The 16,143-nt window shown below is 52.8% G+C and overlaps 7 protein-coding genes across 7 annotated transcripts; 2 read left to right on the top strand and 5 right to left on the bottom strand.

Moving 5' to 3' along the window:
* Positions 1-30: 30 nt before the first annotated feature.
* On the bottom strand, positions 31-1,019 carry DICSQDRAFT_173019 (NAD(P)-binding protein; the record flags this gene model as incomplete). The annotated part of the gene is made up of 4 exons (XM_007368809.1): positions 31-161; positions 228-297; positions 372-918; positions 982-1,019. 4 exons carry the CDS (start codon positions 1,017-1,019, stop codon positions 31-33), a joined length of 786 nt encoding a protein of 261 aa, XP_007368871.1.
* Positions 1,020-1,855: 836 nt separating this feature from the next.
* On the bottom strand, positions 1,856-2,801 carry DICSQDRAFT_149140 (C-factor; the record flags this gene model as incomplete). Its single annotated transcript, XM_007368810.1, has 5 exons — positions 1,856-1,986; positions 2,044-2,113; positions 2,165-2,392; positions 2,447-2,696; positions 2,764-2,801. The coding sequence occupies 5 exons, from the start codon at positions 2,799-2,801 to the stop codon at positions 1,856-1,858; spliced, it is 717 nt and encodes a 238-aa protein (XP_007368872.1).
* A 1,373-nt stretch (positions 2,802-4,174) lies between these two features.
* On the top strand, positions 4,175-5,127 carry DICSQDRAFT_128915 (C-factor; the record flags this gene model as incomplete). The annotated part of the gene is made up of 5 exons (XM_007368811.1): positions 4,175-4,206; positions 4,276-4,525; positions 4,592-4,816; positions 4,876-4,945; positions 4,997-5,127. 5 exons carry the CDS (start codon positions 4,175-4,177, stop codon positions 5,125-5,127), a joined length of 708 nt encoding a protein of 235 aa, XP_007368873.1.
* A 97-nt stretch (positions 5,128-5,224) lies between these two features.
* DICSQDRAFT_67172 (NMD3-domain-containing protein) lies at positions 5,225-7,156 on the bottom strand (the record flags this gene model as incomplete). Its single annotated transcript, XM_007368812.1, has 3 exons — positions 5,225-6,239; positions 6,295-6,799; positions 7,018-7,156. 3 exons carry the CDS (start codon positions 7,154-7,156, stop codon positions 5,225-5,227), a joined length of 1,659 nt encoding a protein of 552 aa, XP_007368874.1.
* Positions 7,157-8,427: 1,271 nt separating this feature from the next.
* Positions 8,428-10,084, bottom strand: DICSQDRAFT_173023 (uncharacterized protein; the record flags this gene model as incomplete). Its single annotated transcript, XM_007368813.1, has 10 exons — positions 8,428-8,523; positions 8,583-8,654; positions 8,710-8,867; positions 8,926-9,007; positions 9,064-9,180; positions 9,234-9,246; positions 9,308-9,489; positions 9,547-9,626; positions 9,682-9,745; positions 9,800-10,084. 10 exons carry the CDS (start codon positions 10,082-10,084, stop codon positions 8,428-8,430), a joined length of 1,149 nt encoding a protein of 382 aa, XP_007368875.1.
* Positions 10,085-10,757: 673 nt separating this feature from the next.
* Positions 10,758-12,271, top strand: DICSQDRAFT_162944 (uncharacterized protein; the record flags this gene model as incomplete). The annotated part of the gene is made up of 8 exons (XM_007368814.1): positions 10,758-10,937; positions 10,989-11,052; positions 11,106-11,212; positions 11,248-11,424; positions 11,541-11,742; positions 11,813-11,982; positions 12,043-12,105; positions 12,161-12,271. 8 exons carry the CDS (start codon positions 10,758-10,760, stop codon positions 12,269-12,271), a joined length of 1,074 nt encoding a protein of 357 aa, XP_007368876.1.
* Positions 12,272-13,922: 1,651 nt separating this feature from the next.
* DICSQDRAFT_128919 (uncharacterized protein) lies at positions 13,923-15,804 on the bottom strand (the record flags this gene model as incomplete). The annotated part of the gene is made up of 11 exons (XM_007368815.1): positions 13,923-14,001; positions 14,080-14,144; positions 14,201-14,272; positions 14,330-14,487; positions 14,556-14,634; positions 14,693-14,797; positions 14,857-14,869; positions 14,933-15,114; positions 15,173-15,252; positions 15,316-15,406; positions 15,454-15,804. 11 exons carry the CDS (start codon positions 15,802-15,804, stop codon positions 13,923-13,925), a joined length of 1,275 nt encoding a protein of 424 aa, XP_007368877.1.
* Between the last annotated feature and the right edge of the window lie 339 nt (positions 15,805-16,143).

Genomic DNA, 16,143 nt, shown 5'->3' on the forward strand with positions numbered 1-16,143 from the left:
TGTCCCCATACATAGCGGCTAACGGCGTATCTACCACGGTACCCGCTCACCCCTGAAATTCATGAACGACCCGCTGTCCTTCGGCGTCAGGGAAGTGACAACTTTGAGAACTCCAGCGACCCCGACGGAGACGGGCAACGCCGCGTTCTCACCACCCATATCTACGTACAAGCGAACGAGATGTCGTCAGTCATGATATGAGGTTCCACCGTAGCTGCGACACTTACCAGTCTGGAGATGACCTGGACATATTGAAAGCACGGTGAGATCAGGCCGCTCCTTCGCTTGCTTGTACGTCTTCATATTCATGCTAGTCAGTTGGAACGAGCCGCGATAGTGGTGTACGAGGTACGAGAAGACAGTCGACGTACCAGCATGTTGAGGCTCGCCTTGGTGACCGCATAAGACGCATACTGAGGTCCGAAATCTCTTCCAATGCTACCCAATGTGCTTGAGATATTGACGATGGTCTTCTTCTTGCTCTTCTCCACCAGGGAAATAAATGCCTGGGAAGTGTAGGCAGGACCAACCAGGTTGGTCTGCAAGGTTTTCGTGAGGTCGTCTATGTCCATCGTGAACGCGGTATCTCCAATCCCCTGGGTGAGGAGCAGCCGCCGACGAGTCGTTAGGGACGCAGATGCAAAGACCTGGAAGTGACTAGGACGTACGATTCCGGCATTATTAATCAAGTAGTCGATCCCCTTCTCTCCGACAATCTTGGCGGTCTCCTGGGCGGCATCCTTGATTGTTTGGGTATCTGTTACGTCGAGCCGGACGATGTATAGTCTCCCGCCTGCCGAAGTCGTCAGACTCTGAAGGCTATCTGCCTTGCCAGGATTCCTGCAGGCAGCGACAACGACATTATGCGGAGATTGGAGCAGTTGCTTAGTGAGCTCCAAGCCGATACCACGGCTTGTCCTGTACCGCGACCATGGGTCAGAACGATAGAAATGAAAGAGCGTGCATACGTTTAGGACGAACCCTGTGATGAACCAGGTGTATTGTTCGCTGGGAGACATGTTAGGTGTATAGACCTGAACGGTGAATGCGTTACATATGCTGGGCATCTCAGGTATTATATATAGTCGTGTTGGCGTGAGAGAGGACCCTAGGCCTTCCCAGAGGGGTCGTCACGACGTCGGATTTTGTCAGCCACGTTTCCTTACTCATGCCATCCGTCCTAACCACCCACGTTATTCCGGAGAAGCACGGCAATCGCGGTCTTTGATAATTATCTGGTCAATTCAGGTCAAGGGAAGCCAAGTGCCGACAACTCCGGCGCGCCGTTTTTTCACCTCCAGTACCGAGTCCGATCGGGTATTGACAATTTCTTATATGCGGCCAGTTCTTCAATAGACTCGGAGTAGAAGTGGGTCATTTGCGTCCGTTTGATGTCCCATATAGATGTCTGCTTATGAGGCCGATTGAATTGAAGCTCCTGGCCAGTGCAGCACGTCCTGGCTTAACCGGGCAGGACCGTTTGATAAGCTCTCCCATCGACTTCGGTCATTCGCCGCCTACCGTACAATGTAGGGGTTCTGCTTGCTCCTAGCACCTTCAGCCCGCTCTCCTCAAGATAACAGTGTATGTTTGACAGACATGATGGTCAAAGTAGTCATCTAGTATAAAATAGGATTCTCTCTGGATGGTACAAATTTAGGACGTCTGAAAGCAGGCTGCACTGAACTAACGAGCGCCTATGGTGCCCAGGCTGTATCCATGAGTCTTGCTAGAAAAACGAGTACGTTGTACAACCACATTTGATTCATGGGACCATACAGAAAATACAGACAATTTGCCACTCCAACTCCATTCGATGTGCCACGTTTGTCAATGAGGGGAAGGTTGGTGAAGCTCACCACGGCACAATCTCGTGTCGGTAATTGATGAGGCGCCCACTGTCCTCCGGCCGCAAGGAGGTGATGACCTTCACAACCCCGGCAACGCTCTCTGTGAGAGTGAGAGGCGCATCATCTCCCCCCATGTCTATTTCGGTGTAAGTCAACTTGAATGAGGCAGATACGACATGAATATCGGACTTACCTGTCTTAACCCACCCGGGGCAAAGGCAAACGACGTTGATGTCGGGCCGCTCCGCCTTCTGCTTGTACGTCTAGATCAAATGAAATTATGGCCTCTGACAAGCCAGAAGCGCGCGACATACCAGCATGTTGAGCGCGGTCTTGGTGATTGCGTAAGACGCCCATGTCTCGCCAAAGCCATAGCCGAACGCCCCAAGAGAGCTCGAAACATTCACAATGGTCTTCTTCTCGCTACGCTCGACGAGAGGGAGATATATTTGAGCCATGAATGCAGGTGCCGCAACATTCGTCTTGAACACCTGAGCCCACCCGTCGATATTCATGGTGAAGGCGGTGTCTATCTCTTGGTTCTGCGACCATCGTTAGGAGTGAGGGGACCAACGCAAGATAGCTACAAGACTCACAATCGCTGCATTGTTGATGAGATAGTCGAGACCCTTCTCTCCGACAATTGCAGACACCTCTTCGACCGACTGCATCATCGACTCCCGATCATCCACGTCTAGACGGATGATCTGCAGCGTCCCCTTGGCGGAGCTCTTCAGGGCATTAAGAGCCGTTGCCTTGGAGGGATCGCGACACGTTGCAATAATGAAGTTGGAAGGCAACTCAAGAAGTTGCTTGGTGAGCTCCAGCCCTATTCCGCGAGAGCAGCTGCCAAAGGGAACCTCGTTATAAGGGTTTGTCGATGAGTGGTCGTGAGGTTGAACCTTCGACGTACCCAGTGATGAGCCATGTGTACTGGTTGGTGATAGCCATGAGTGTCGTTGTGAATGTGGAACCCCTTAGCGAGGACCTCCTTTATATCTGTCTCCGCTTCCTCGGCGTGAGACTCAAACCTACTTATTGCTGGGACGGAGTTACTTGCCACATCAGCGAATGCATGTGCATTACGAATAGCTACCGGTGGCTCGCACGTAGGCTATACTCACATCCGCTACCTCGGTATGTGCTATTGCCTGCTGAAGTAGCGACTGTTGGCGACTAAAATGCTATGTCCGACTAATGGCATGTACAGCCATCATTCCGAATGACGGCTCTTCTGTGTTGCAGTGACGGTATGTACGATGGCAATCTCGGCTTGGTCTGTGGGTCGAAGAGACGGAAATCTTGCGCTAGAGGGGCTCGTGGGTAATTGCAGGGGACGGGGGCTGTCGTCGTGACCGGGTCGCTCGGTGGGGTCTTGCCGGCGGGGCCCGTACCATGTATGACTCGACGGTTTGCGCCCTGAATTAATGCTGCAGCTGAGTCCGCAAGGTACATATCAGAGGCAACTCGTGTGTGACTTACGGTATAGCTATTCCGTCGACACACCAGTAGATTTGCGTCCCCCTAGGAATCCCGCGTCAGGTCATTTGCATGACATGCAGATGCGGAGGTAAAGCACACGGGGAAAACAAGAAGAAAAACAATCAGGATCCTACACAAGATTTTGATGAGACTCACAGAGCGATCGATAATGGTCAAATCCGTGCAGTTGGATCGACGGCTGCGCAACTTGAATCCTTTGCTACCACGGTAGATATAGAGTTGATGTCCTGGAGTCTTTAAGAAGGACTTGTGTCAGTCACCTCGCGCACCGGTTGAGGACCAAGCACAATGTGCGCTATATAGTCGAGCTAAGCATACGATGGACCAAGGAGTCGTGGTGGCGATCTACAAGTTGATGGCACAGGGATGCATCGAGCGCCATCATGATCATAACCCCTGATCTAATCTGATGTAATCTAATCTAATCAACGCTCTTGGCCGATGACCAAGCTTACGATTGTGGAAGTCGGGGCCATGACAATATTGACAATGTACGACTGGCGACATCTCACGGCGACTGAATCGACTAGTATCAACGACTAAGTAACTAACGCGCGGATCCTTGAGCCTTGCTGAAATGCTCGGCCTGCCGGTCCGAACGTATGTACCTCCCCCGCGGGGACTGCTGCCGTTAAGACGCAACGGCCCGAGATTTCCCCGCTACTGTATTACTTCTTCCACCAGTGGTATGCGGCTCCGACTAGGTTTGGATCGAAGCCGAAGAATCCTTCTGGCTGCCGCACATTCATATCTCATCCTTATATGAAAGATTACAGTGCGGCTGACCCACCATTGTCGCCCCCATACTCTCCTACTACGACATGACGGAGACGAATACTTGGTTGATCACCGGGTGCGTGGACCTTCAGTAGTCTCCTGCACAGGCATCCTGTCACTCATCGCACTCGTCCATTCACTACAGAGCGAACCGGGGAATTGGCCTGGAGCTTGCCAGACAGCTGCTGACCGTGCCCACCAACATCGTCGTCGCGACCTGCCGCAACCCGAACGGCGCGACTGAGCTCCGCGCGCTCAAGGACGCTGCCCAGGGCACACTACACATTGCTCCGATAGACGTCTCATCTGAGGGCTCGATCAAGAACTCGGTCTCGATTGTCCAGGAGGCCTTGGGTGAAGGTGGCATCGATATTCTATATAACAACGCAGCCATTGTGCGTACTATGCTCGCTCTTTCTCGTATCCCCTGATCCTCGTGATTCTGACGATGAAGGAGGTAGAATGAAGAAGATGACGTTCCATCGAATGCAAAACCAGAGGTGTTCTTGCGCACGATCCAGGTGAACGTTGTCGGGCCGATGCTGCTCTACCAGGCGTACCTCCCACTCCTGGAGAAGGGTAAGAAGATGGTCGTAAACATGTCGAGCGGACTTGCAAGCATCGGATTGAATCACGGTGGCAAATGTACATCGTACAGCATCAGCAAGACTGCTTTGAATATGCTTGTGAGTGTTTGATACGCTGTACTCGGGAGGTTTTTACAAATACTACGATGTCACGCTAGACCTACAAGATGACGAAGGAGCGCCCGGATTTCACTGCGATTGTGCTAGATCCCGGATGGGTGAAGACCGGTAAGCACTTTACGTCTAGCATAAAATCACATATACTCACCGTTGCTGCAGAAATGGGTGGGGAGGGAGCACAGCTCGAACCCGAGTATAGCGTGTCGCACATAATCAAGCTCATCACCTCGCTAAAGAATGAAGATAGCGGAAAGTTCTTCACATACGCAGGCAATACAATCCCCTGGTGAATACAGCAGTTCCATACACACGTTTCCCATTGTAGCATCTGAGAGAGCAATATACTTGTAAGAGGAGACGGATATAATGAGCAGTGATACACTCCGCTTATGCCGAGTCCTCCAAAGTCATATCGTCGAAATCCTCCAGTAGCTCGTCCAGCTTCACCTGGGGGAAGTCCGGCTCCTCCTCCGCGTCCGTCTCTGTCCCAGCATCCGGCGCAGACGCGTGCTCGTCCACGTCCATATCGAACTGCCCCTGCCCCTTCCTCCTCGTCTTCCCGCCTGCCAAGCCTGACCCAGCCCCAGGCTTCTGCGCGCGATAGAGGTTGACCGCCCCGCGCATCTCCTCGTCCTCCTCCAACTCCCGCAAGAACAGCTCGTAATCCTCCTCGACCTTCTTCTGGTCCCGTCCGCCCATCCTCCCGACGACGCCACGGCCACCACCGGTCTCGCCCTCCTCGCCCTCCTCCTTGGCCATGCTCCTGAGCTTCCACCCACGCGGCTTGTTCTTCTTGCGCCGATTCGGGTACGCCTTCTTCACGAGCACGACGTCAGGCACGCGATGACTTAGGAGCGCCGCGAAGTCGTCGGAGTTAAAGTTCGCGTTCGTCAAGAAGTAGCCCATCGCGCTGTCTCCCGGCTGCAAGATCCCGCCCAGGTGCGTGCGCGTGTGGAAGATCTGGTCGCCCCCGCCCTCGTAGTCCATCGTGTCATCCTCCCCGGCCCCAGCGGCCCCATGCGAACGAAACGCGCCGGAAAGGGCGACCTGCGCGTCCGCGAGGACCCATTTGCCGCGCGTCGCGCCCGAGGGCTCGACGTCGAGCACGGTGAACTCGACAAGGTCCGTGACGCTTGCAAGGCTCTCAAATGGGGTGCGCCAGTATATTGGGGCGGTGATTTCAGCGGATTGGAGCGTCGCGGGGTCCATGAGGTGGAGCGAGTTCCCGACGCGCACGCATAGTGTAAGGGGTGAAATGTTCGCCAAGGAGCGCGCGAGCTTGGGCGGGACGCAGACGAGATCGTCCTTACAGATGGGCGTGATCTCGACCGAATACGTGTACTTGAAGTTCGCGGTATTGGTGTGCGTGTCGGCGGAGAGGAGCTGCTCGGACGCCTTTGATCTGAGCGGACATGGGTCAACGGCGAGTGGGGAGAGCGAGAGGCGGTGAGACGTACCGTACGGGAACGACCCCGCTGAGGAACTCGACCATCTTCTGCGCGTGACTCCGCGAGCTGTAGAAGAAGTCGAGCCCATCGCGCACCTCCTTCACCGATATTGTGTCCTTCTGCGCGCCGTGCTTGAGGATGAGCTGTTCGAGGAAGAGGAACGTTCGCTTGTGTGGGACTTTCTGCCGGACCTGCACTAACGCCTTCCATGTGTTCTTTGCAGCGAGCTTCGTGCAGTCAGGGCACTGGCCGTACTGGACGAGATATTCGATCTCGAAGACTTGCTCGAGGATTGTCGCGGTGAGGACCTCTTTCTGGATGGTCAATGAGACACGGAGGCGTTTCGAGTGGGGTTCTGTCCAGATAAAATGCGCCTCGGTGAGGCGGACCTTGTTCAGGCCCTTGAGCTTTTTGAGGCAGATAGCGAGGAGCTCTTGGGATTCGGGGCGGGCGATGACCCAGCTTGAGGGTGGCGAAAGGAAGCGTTCACAATTACGGCAAAATGAGACGGAGGCTGTGATCATTGAGTGAGTTTGAGGATAGCGGGGGAGATATGCAATTGTGAGGATATCGTAGCACGGGAGAACGGTATATGTGACAAAATATGGTAACACGAGTATCCAAAGACCGGACGTAGCTTCATAGTCGAATTGAGCGCGACTTTGCACAATGGTTGCATGCGCGGAAGAAGGGCGAAGGATCACAGGCATTAGAAATGGCGCAAACGCTCACCTTGTTTTGGTATACCCTCCGTAATGTCTACGGTATTCCTCAAGCAGGCAACACAGAGATTTGCAGAGTTGGGTACGATGGGAGTTCCGCAGTCAGCGCAAAGTACACGATGTACTGCGGGAGCGGGAACAAACTCCATGTTGAGGTAAGTGATCAGAGGGTCCTGAGAAGCGATGATGGAAAATCGCAGTCCTTCCTGTGAAAGACCTTGCCTGCTCTGAGTCCTAGGGAGTACAGATGTGCACTGAGGGTGATAACGGGAGGAGGATGAAGAGGAAGGGAGGCGATCGAGGTACGCTGACAAAAATCTAGAGATCTACTCAGTACGAGAATGAATCTTATCTAATCTCATTCGTCAGCTTGGGCGCTTATTGCATCCGAAGGACTCGGATCTGTGTCCCGCTCGTCTGTGTTCCTCTCGATCGTCTCTCGAGTTCGGAACGTCCTCCCGCCATGCTCGGAGCTGATTCTTCATCCACAAGGTTAAATCTGGGGAATTTTTCGGACGAGGCATCACGACAGAAGACTGTCACCACGAGGCTCGCATTCACACTTGGTAGTAGTACCGTGAAGCGTTAGAGGAGTGCCAGCGCGTTCAGAAGTGAGGTTGTGTTTTTCCTTCCAAGCCGTTATCTCCCCCGGCCCGGAGAAAGCTGACTAGCCAACAGAAGTATCCGGTCAGATGTCTTGTGCGAGATAGAGGCTCCGGTACGACTTTTAGTCCCGTAAATGGGATTGTGTTCTGTTCTTGGAATTCAATGATAAGGAGGACCACCGATTGGAAGGTGCGTGTTGTACAGAAGGTTCATACGACTGGAGCTGCTTGGAATGGGCTACACCTATAAGATTGGAGGACGAGAGGCGAGCCTCGATTACCTCAATTTAAAGACGAGATTCTGCCTGCATATCCACGGATGCATGCAGAGTGTCGAAAGACAACACGCACCCGGTATCAGTAACTTAAGTCCTTCCATTACCATGAATCAGCCCAACTTCTGATTTCGACCACAATGCGTACGGTTTGGATGCCGCAACTTGTCTGCATTGCGGGAGGGGTGTCCAGATTAGCGTCGTGTGCAGGTTGGAAGGGCTCGCCTTTGAATTTGAATGCTGATCCTCATAAGTAGGCGTGACAGTGAGGCGATGGTGAAGTTCCGTGTGATGTCACAATACTTCGTCTCATTGCCGATTGAGTCTATGACAGTCTTCCTTCGGCAGCAGCTTCACACCGAGGATGACAGTGTTTCAAAGATATATTTGGCTCACTCGGAAAGCTGTAGATAGTCGGGCGAGGCAGTCCCACGTAATATACACTTTGAAGACATGGTGCATTCACGTAGGCAGTACACAAAGAGAGTCCAGGAGGATAAGGAGGCAAGGCGGTGCCAGACAAAATAGAAAGCAGGTCCTTCAAGACAAGTAGAACTTGCCCTTGGCATAGAGCTCCAGAAGATCTGCGAGCCGGTTGTATACTTCACGAGGATGACGGAGCTTCTTCAAGAAACGCTGTTCCATTTTCCGTCAGCAGACTCTATGTGCGCAGCATCTGTGACAGATTGGCTTACCTTGGTAATGGACATGCTTGGGTCAACAACAAGTTCAAGTTCTTCCTGCAGTTGTTGCATGTCGCACTTGAGCTTATAGATGGTCAGAATGGAGTACAGATAAGTTCTAACAACGGCACGGGCGTACCACCTGCCAAATCTCGGTGATCGTGTCAATCTTCTCAGCAAGAGCATCGATCCGCTCCTTCGTCTGCGCAAGCGCCGCGCCATGCCCGACGAGCTCCCTATGACGGGATTCCTGGTATTTGAGGTCGAACCAAGATTCTATCAACTCCGAGCTGTACTCTGAACAATTCACGTCTTAGCGTGGTTACTGGTGACAGTGGAAGCATAGGCGACTCACGTGTATTTGCTCCGAGTAGGTTTGAGTCTCTGTATTTGTAGACTCCTGCGTCAATCGCCACTCCAACGCCCAAGGCCTCAATCTGCAAGTGACTCCTGCGAATGAGCTCGTGCCTGGTAGCATAGACACGCAACGTACCAGTATCATCCCGGCAGTAGGCGAGAGAACGCAAATCGCGGTTATGGCGGAGAGCCCCCCTGCCAGTAGTGCGCTATTGGCAAGGACGTGCTTGCTAATACTGGTCAAGACCGTTCTCTGTAGTAAGGAATTTAGTGGTAGTTCAAAGCGAGTGGTCTATTGAGAATCACCTCATCATTGACGCTACAATGAAATTGTGCCTATTTCGGTAGGGATCGAACTAACACCACGTATCATGACTTACGATTGAAGCATCTTCTCTAAGTTCTGCAGGTGGTCTTTGGCCATCTTGACGTCCTCATTACACTTGTCTTCTGCCTTGCCCAGTATATCGTCTATAACAGCCTTGAAGGAACGCACATCGTCGGCGAGCTGTTGTAGGTCCCCGTACGTTCGTCGGGCAGTGGGTGCTTTCTCGTTCAATTTCTATAGAAAGTTACATAAGTCGAACGAGAATCTTTGCAGTAAGTCATCAGTTCATACCTGCAGAAAACCTCGAAGTTCGTCTCTGAGGTCTTCGATCTCACTTGGATCCACATCTGTGAGGATCGCTTCCGTATACTCTGGGATATTCATCAGCAACTTGCACGGCAGATGCCCGAGTTGAACACCGCTCACGTCTAATCATTGAGGACGCGGCAAGGGCATTCCGGTGACTTTCTTCCAATATCTTGTCAAACCTCTGAGATGGTGATAAGTATCAGGGGCGATGCAACGAAGCGAGCCAAAGGCTTACAGTCTGGTATTCCAACCACGTCGGGCGAAGTTGAAGGACCTCCTTGTTTTTGTCTACGTATCTGCTGCTGTCGAAGCCGATCAGACCGTCCGCGACCGCCCGAAAGCCCTGCCTAATTCCCTTGACAGTTTGCGCCAAGTTCTTGATATCGGCATTGACTGCGTTTGCGACCGCAGGGGACGTCAGGGCTTGCTCGACGGCGGCTTCAACGACATTGACACTCCTGGTCTTGAGCACGAGGGCCGGTTGCTCGGTGTGCTGAACGACAGTGATAGCTCTGGACATCTCAATGGAGTAGGGTATATGGCGATGAGCGAACTGCGTTCGTGATTCGTTATAAGGACAGTCAGACTAGCGAGGTGTTGGGCGGCGATCACTCTGCGCGGCCTGAAAGTGCCGAGCTAGGAGGCACCAGGACACGTTGCTCTCCCGAGAATGCCGCAGCGCCTGTGCATAGGGCTTTCTTTGGCTTCCTGATCACAGAAGCCATTCAAATTCACAGCGATGTGGTCACTGTGGGCGAATGTAGTCCTCGCCAGCACCCTCATCGCGACAACCTCATGTCGCAGGCAGTCGAAGCGTTCCATCTCCGGGTTGACTAGCCTAGGTCCTGAACCCAAGCCCTCATGTGTTTGAGTTCGACCACACAGCTGCGATACGCCCTGATGACCTTCCCACAATGATCAGCGTGCACGCCCCGAGCGCATTGGGCACAGCAGCGCGTGTTTGCTCAGAAGTTGCAGCAGATCAACTAAATATGTGACCAAGCTACTGAGCTGGTCCGGATCCCGAGAAGCTTTGATAGGTAAAGTGAGAACTTACCGCCAAAACATGGTATTCTATTGCTAAGGCGTCTCTCGGGTTCTCGAGCCTTCGTCCGTTGTGTTATGAACAAAAGGGGTTTATAGGCTGAATCCTCGCCCGGAGAGCATTCGCTGAAACTACACCAGTACATTCAATGGCGACAGCCTTCCCCACCGTCTCCACTTTTGCGACCAAAGTCGCCGAACTGACTGACACCGCAATCCACCTGCGACGTGCGCTGCTCGACAATCAGCCGAAGATAAGACAAATCGATTTCGTGTTGGGTGCAGTCTCATCCTCCAGCTTCTTGCAAGAATGGGAGACGTGTGCAGAGGTGAGAGATACGCTTCCTAGTCGGATTTTCCGGCATGAGACTCGGATCCAGGATTACCACGGCATCCTCGAGTCGTCGGAAGGTGCTGCCATCAAACTTGCAGCAACAATCGAATGTCAGTATAAGTTTCATCTTTCATCGGAACTACACTCACGCGTCATTTCGTAGACTACCTATCGCTGCTAGACGAAACAAACGATCCTGCCGAGATTGAGGATACCATTGAAGAGCTGAAAGGATTCCGCCAGGCGAGTCAGAATAGTGCCATGAATTCGGTGAGCATGAGCTGACTCATAACTTACACCATTAGAAGCTGCCGCAGATTCGGTTCGAGCATACGGCTCAATGGGATGCCCTTGTTATTCGCCTCGGCAATCTAGCTGGGACTGTTACTAACGCGGTGGCAACCGTTGGACCCCAGCTTCAAAATGATGTCAATGTAAAGGAGAGTCGGATTTCTTCATTGGAAAAAGAGCTGCAAATGTACGTCAGTCGTTAGAATAGCGAGTGCCCGTGCTCAACCGTAACGCCCCGGTACTGCAGGGTACGGGAAAAGGTAACGTCAGTCTGTGTCTAAGCCACCACATCTCATGCCTTGTCCAGAGAAAGAGGGAGGAGTCCGAAGCAACTTTGGCTCAGGCGCAGAGCTTTGTAGCTGATGCATGGGGCACAGTAGGCAAGTCTAACAGCGGATGGCAGTACGACACGCGCGCTCGGAATGCAGGCGCCAAACGCCAAACGCGAGCCTCGTACACAGAGAGACCGGAGACCCAGCAATGCAGCAGACAGGAAGAGGCTCGGATTGGTGCGCAAAACCTCCATACGGTGTCTCTCCACTATAATTGGTTTGACTTCTGACATCATGGAGTCTCTAGACGGAGAACTGACGAGAGAGCGAGCGAGCTTGAAACAAGCCGTGGTTACTTTGCGGGAGCACGAGGAATTAGATCTCAAGAGGATAATCAGCGTCATTGTGGAAATCCAAATGAGGCTCACTACACAGTCCGGGCTTCTCAGAGACGTTTTCTCGGACGTGACGTGCAAGGTGCGATCATGTCTGTTCGCCTGGATGACGAACTATCGGAATGCTCACCACTTGTCTCAGCTCACAAACAATTCAAAAAACTACCTCAGTGCGCTTCTGAAAGTCCACGGTAACCCCACACCTGTAACATCATGCGTCTTCAGAAACTGAAGTGCCATACTGATTTGGCGTACCGTAGAGCAACCAACTCGACTGTCGCAACGCAAAGCAGCGCGCTATGTCATCTTCCGTGGTCTGGCAAAAGCGGGCGCAGAATCTGGTAGATGGCTACGCCAAGAGATTGAAGTAGGGTTTCCGGTGCCAGGGTGCTTGGTTGTCTCAAATTCCAATGGTCATGTAAGAGCGAAACAGGCGTATCGTGACGTGTCGACCACTATATCACGCTTGAATCCCAATCAGTCCCGCAGGCAGAAAAGTCAGTGAATGTGTAAGCTAAGGCATGGTGCAGGAGATCCAGCGTATAGGGCCCTAAGAGTTGCTTGAGCAAGGAGTGAATGCGCAATTGAAGCAGATCGGAGCATTCACAGGTGCCGACTGTGCCTCGGCAACAGCACAGCGCCATCTGATCTAATCTAATCTAATCTAATTGATGGGCGCCTTTATTCTCCTCATCATTATCCTCGCCCGGTTACTTCAACCTCAAGGGACGGTCTTCCAGAAGCATCAGGGATGAAAGTGCCCAGTGAGAACTTACATGGGCTCAGCTGGTTGACGTCGGCGAAAGTCGTGTCAGAGCGGTTGAGGTCGGGACGTCTCGGTTGATATTGGGCGGACGACTTTAGGCGCTCAATGCGTGTCTCTAACTGACCTGTGCACGGTGGCCGGATCGGACACGCGGCAGTACGCATGTCCTGACACCGGTGACGTCGACTTCAGTCTGTCTCTAGCTTGTGTCTAACCAGTCTGTAGCATGTCTCTAGCCATGTAATACATTACCTTATGTCCACAAACCAGTGCGCGTGCTCTTCAAGCCAGCCGTCCCAGGTCTGTCTGTGTGCACTTTGCTCCTGCTCCCAAGCCCGCCACGTCTACCCTCCTCCAAACCGCGTCGGCACTCGGCTTGTCAGGTTTCTCCAATGCCCCCAACAACCGACACCACGCCTCGTGAATGGTACTACAATTGTGCGAAGTATTGCAGAGGCCGGCAGCGCGAAGTCTCGGAATCCACGCATCGCAACCACGCCCGGTATCGCAATCAACGATTGAAAGAGGCCCTTGGTCGCGCGCTCGGAACCGGACATCCAGCTCAAGCGACAGGGCAGCCATCTGCGAGGGCCCGCAGAAGACGTCGACGCACGCCTGACAACTTACAGCCTGGCCCGTCCTCAGTGGGAGGATCGTTCGCCTTGCCTCGAAACGACCCACGTAAACACAGCGAGCCTTGGCGCGAGGTGAGTTCGCATTTTGGTACGCTGCCGTCGCAGGGATGGTCTCCGCGGAGCTCGGACGGCGCATATACACGCACTTTCCGAGCTCAGCGCATGAGCGCCTCGATGATCGTCGGAGAGGTCGCGTTCGACATATCACGCTGGTTGCGCGTGTGCACGCGTGGCAGTCTGTGGCTTCCGCATGATAGAAGGACTGACGATGCCGTTGGAACCATGCAACACGCCTCCTCGTTCTACGTATGATTTCGCTGATTTGGTGTAGATCTCACCAGTGCAAGACGATCCCCTGCCATTCCAGGACGCTGAGCTGGAGCCACCACAGTCCCATGGAGCTGAGACCCCCCCACGTGGATCGTCGCCCCCAGGCCAGCCTCGCGCACGGGTCGAGGACGACGTCGCCGAGGAGGAGCCCGAGTTTGGCAGCAACGACCCGACGGGCACGCTGCCTGAGCCGACACTTGAGGAGTTGACATTGTGGTAATAGAAGATATATATCTTGAGTTTTGAAGTCTTATGCGTCCTCACGAGGATTCAATGATGGACTCAAGGATCTTACGCGTCGCTCTCAAACCCTCCAACTTTAGGAATCTCACAAAAAGACACGAGGAATACTGCAACTATGAATAAAGGACTGGTAATAAAGTATCAGAATCACAGCGAGGATCAAAACATAGCTTCTCAAGACATGTTGAACCTCCCTTTCGCGTACAGCTCTAAGAGATCCGCGAGCCGGTTGTACACCTCGCGCGGACGGCTTAGCTTCTTCACAAAGCGCTTTAGTAACAATTGATCAGCAGGGACTTATAAGCGAAATATCAAAACAAATAAACCTTGGTGACTTTCATATCGGGATCTACCACAAGCGTAAGCTGCTCTTGGAGTTGCTGCATGTCGCACTTGAGCTAGAAAGCGGTGAGACTACAGTAGCAACTATTAGCCAAGCGAAGCCTGAAGCTTACCACTCTCCAGATGGAGATGATGGTGTCGACTCTCTCAGCGAGAGCCGTGATCTTCTGCTTAGTTTGGGATAGCGCGGCCTGATGGCCGAGAAGCTCGCAATGACGGTCCGTCTTCTGGACAACATCAACTTGGGAGTCCTTCATCTCAATGACGCATTCTTTAGGAATATAACGTACGCGTTATTGGACGCTCGGCAAAAGATAATGTTGGCGTAGTTGTACTCACGGCTACCCTGTTTATGTAGGTTCCAGCCTTCTATTCCACAATACGCCAAACCGAAGGCGCCAGCTTCCTTGATCATGGCCTAAGGCAAGAGTCCATGACCAGAAACGCGAAATAGACTCTACGCGTCAGCAACGTACCATTATGCTTTCACTGGCACTGGGCGCCAGCAGAAACATCGCAGCGATGGCGCAGGTCCCACCAGCTAGGAGGCCGCCCACGGCTAGAACGCCCAGAGTCGCTTTCTAGAAATCACCCTGCTGTCAGTCGCAGATTGTGGTATGACGCTGTGGATCGAACGCACGTCGTCGTTTATCCTGCGTCAGATGGAAAGGCTGTCAGTGACGAGGATAAGACGAACAGGCTGAGAAGACACTGACGACTCGAGCTTCTTGTGCAGCTTTTGTAGGTGATCCTTGGCCCCGTCGATGTCGCTGACGCACTTGCCTTCCGCCTTGGCAAGTGTCTCGTCGATCACAGCCTTGAAGGATCGCACGTCATCCGCGAGCTTCTGCAGGTCTCCTTGGGTCCGTCGAGCTGTCGGTGCCTTCTCGTCAAGTTTCTGAGATGTTCGCGATGCGAGGTAAGCTAGTTCAAAGAGGTTACCACAAGTGCCCTACCTTTAGGAACCCTTGAAGCTCGTCTCGCAAATCTTCAAGCTCACTGGGATCCACATCCGTGAGAATAGTTTGTGTGTATTCTGTATCTCAAACTCGGCGTAAGAAGAAGGTTACAAAGTCGGTATTTTATCCATCATACTTACGCCTGATCATCGACGACGCTGCAAGAGCATTGCAGTGACTCTTCTCTAATATCTCATCAAACGCCTCAGAGCGCCCAGAAGTATCAGCATCCTCGTAGGAAGGGGAGGTAGGTATTCAACGTAACTGATGCCACTTACCGCTTGGTACACAAGCCATTGAGGCCGAAGCTGAAGCACTTCACCATCCCGATCACGATATTGTTCGGAGTCAAAGGTAATCAAGGCGCTAGCTACCATACGGAAGCCCTCCCTGATGTATTTTGCGGTTTGAGACAGGTCTCGGGTGTCCGATGCAATGCCCTGGGAGAATTCTGGCGAGGCTAGGATCCGCTCGATAGCGTCCTCTACCGGATCCCTGGCCTCGACCTCGACGACAAAGGTGCACTGCTTGGAGTAGTGGATAGCGGAGACGTTCGACATTGTAGAGGGGAAGATGTTGAAGGGGAAGCGAAGAGGTACGGCGAGTTCGCGTCCATTCTGTGAGTACATGTTGCACAGTGTTCGAATGCTGCGCAGCCGCTCTCACGGCAGAGAGCTTCATTTCGGGAACGATACAAGCACATGATAATTGCGGCACACGCACCTACCACGCCTTGTGGACGCGGTAACCTTGAGTTAGGCTGAAACTGTCCAATCGTACTTCTAGCGCGTCGAACGTTCGGTTTGAGTTTGACCACACAGCAGCAGTACACGTTCAACGGGAGGTTTGAGTTTGACCACGTGAAGTGGCAATCAGTATTGTCCTCATTCATGACCTTCTAGAAGTACCTGTGAAGAGTCGGTCAACATCTCCAACCATATCAAGATTCTGCAGAGCGGCAATGTACC

This window comes from Dichomitus squalens, assembly GCF_000275845.1.
Source record: "Dichomitus squalens LYAD-421 SS1 unplaced genomic scaffold DICSQscaffold_40, whole genome shotgun sequence".
NCBI lineage: Eukaryota > Fungi > Basidiomycota > Agaricomycetes > Polyporales > Polyporaceae > Dichomitus > Dichomitus squalens.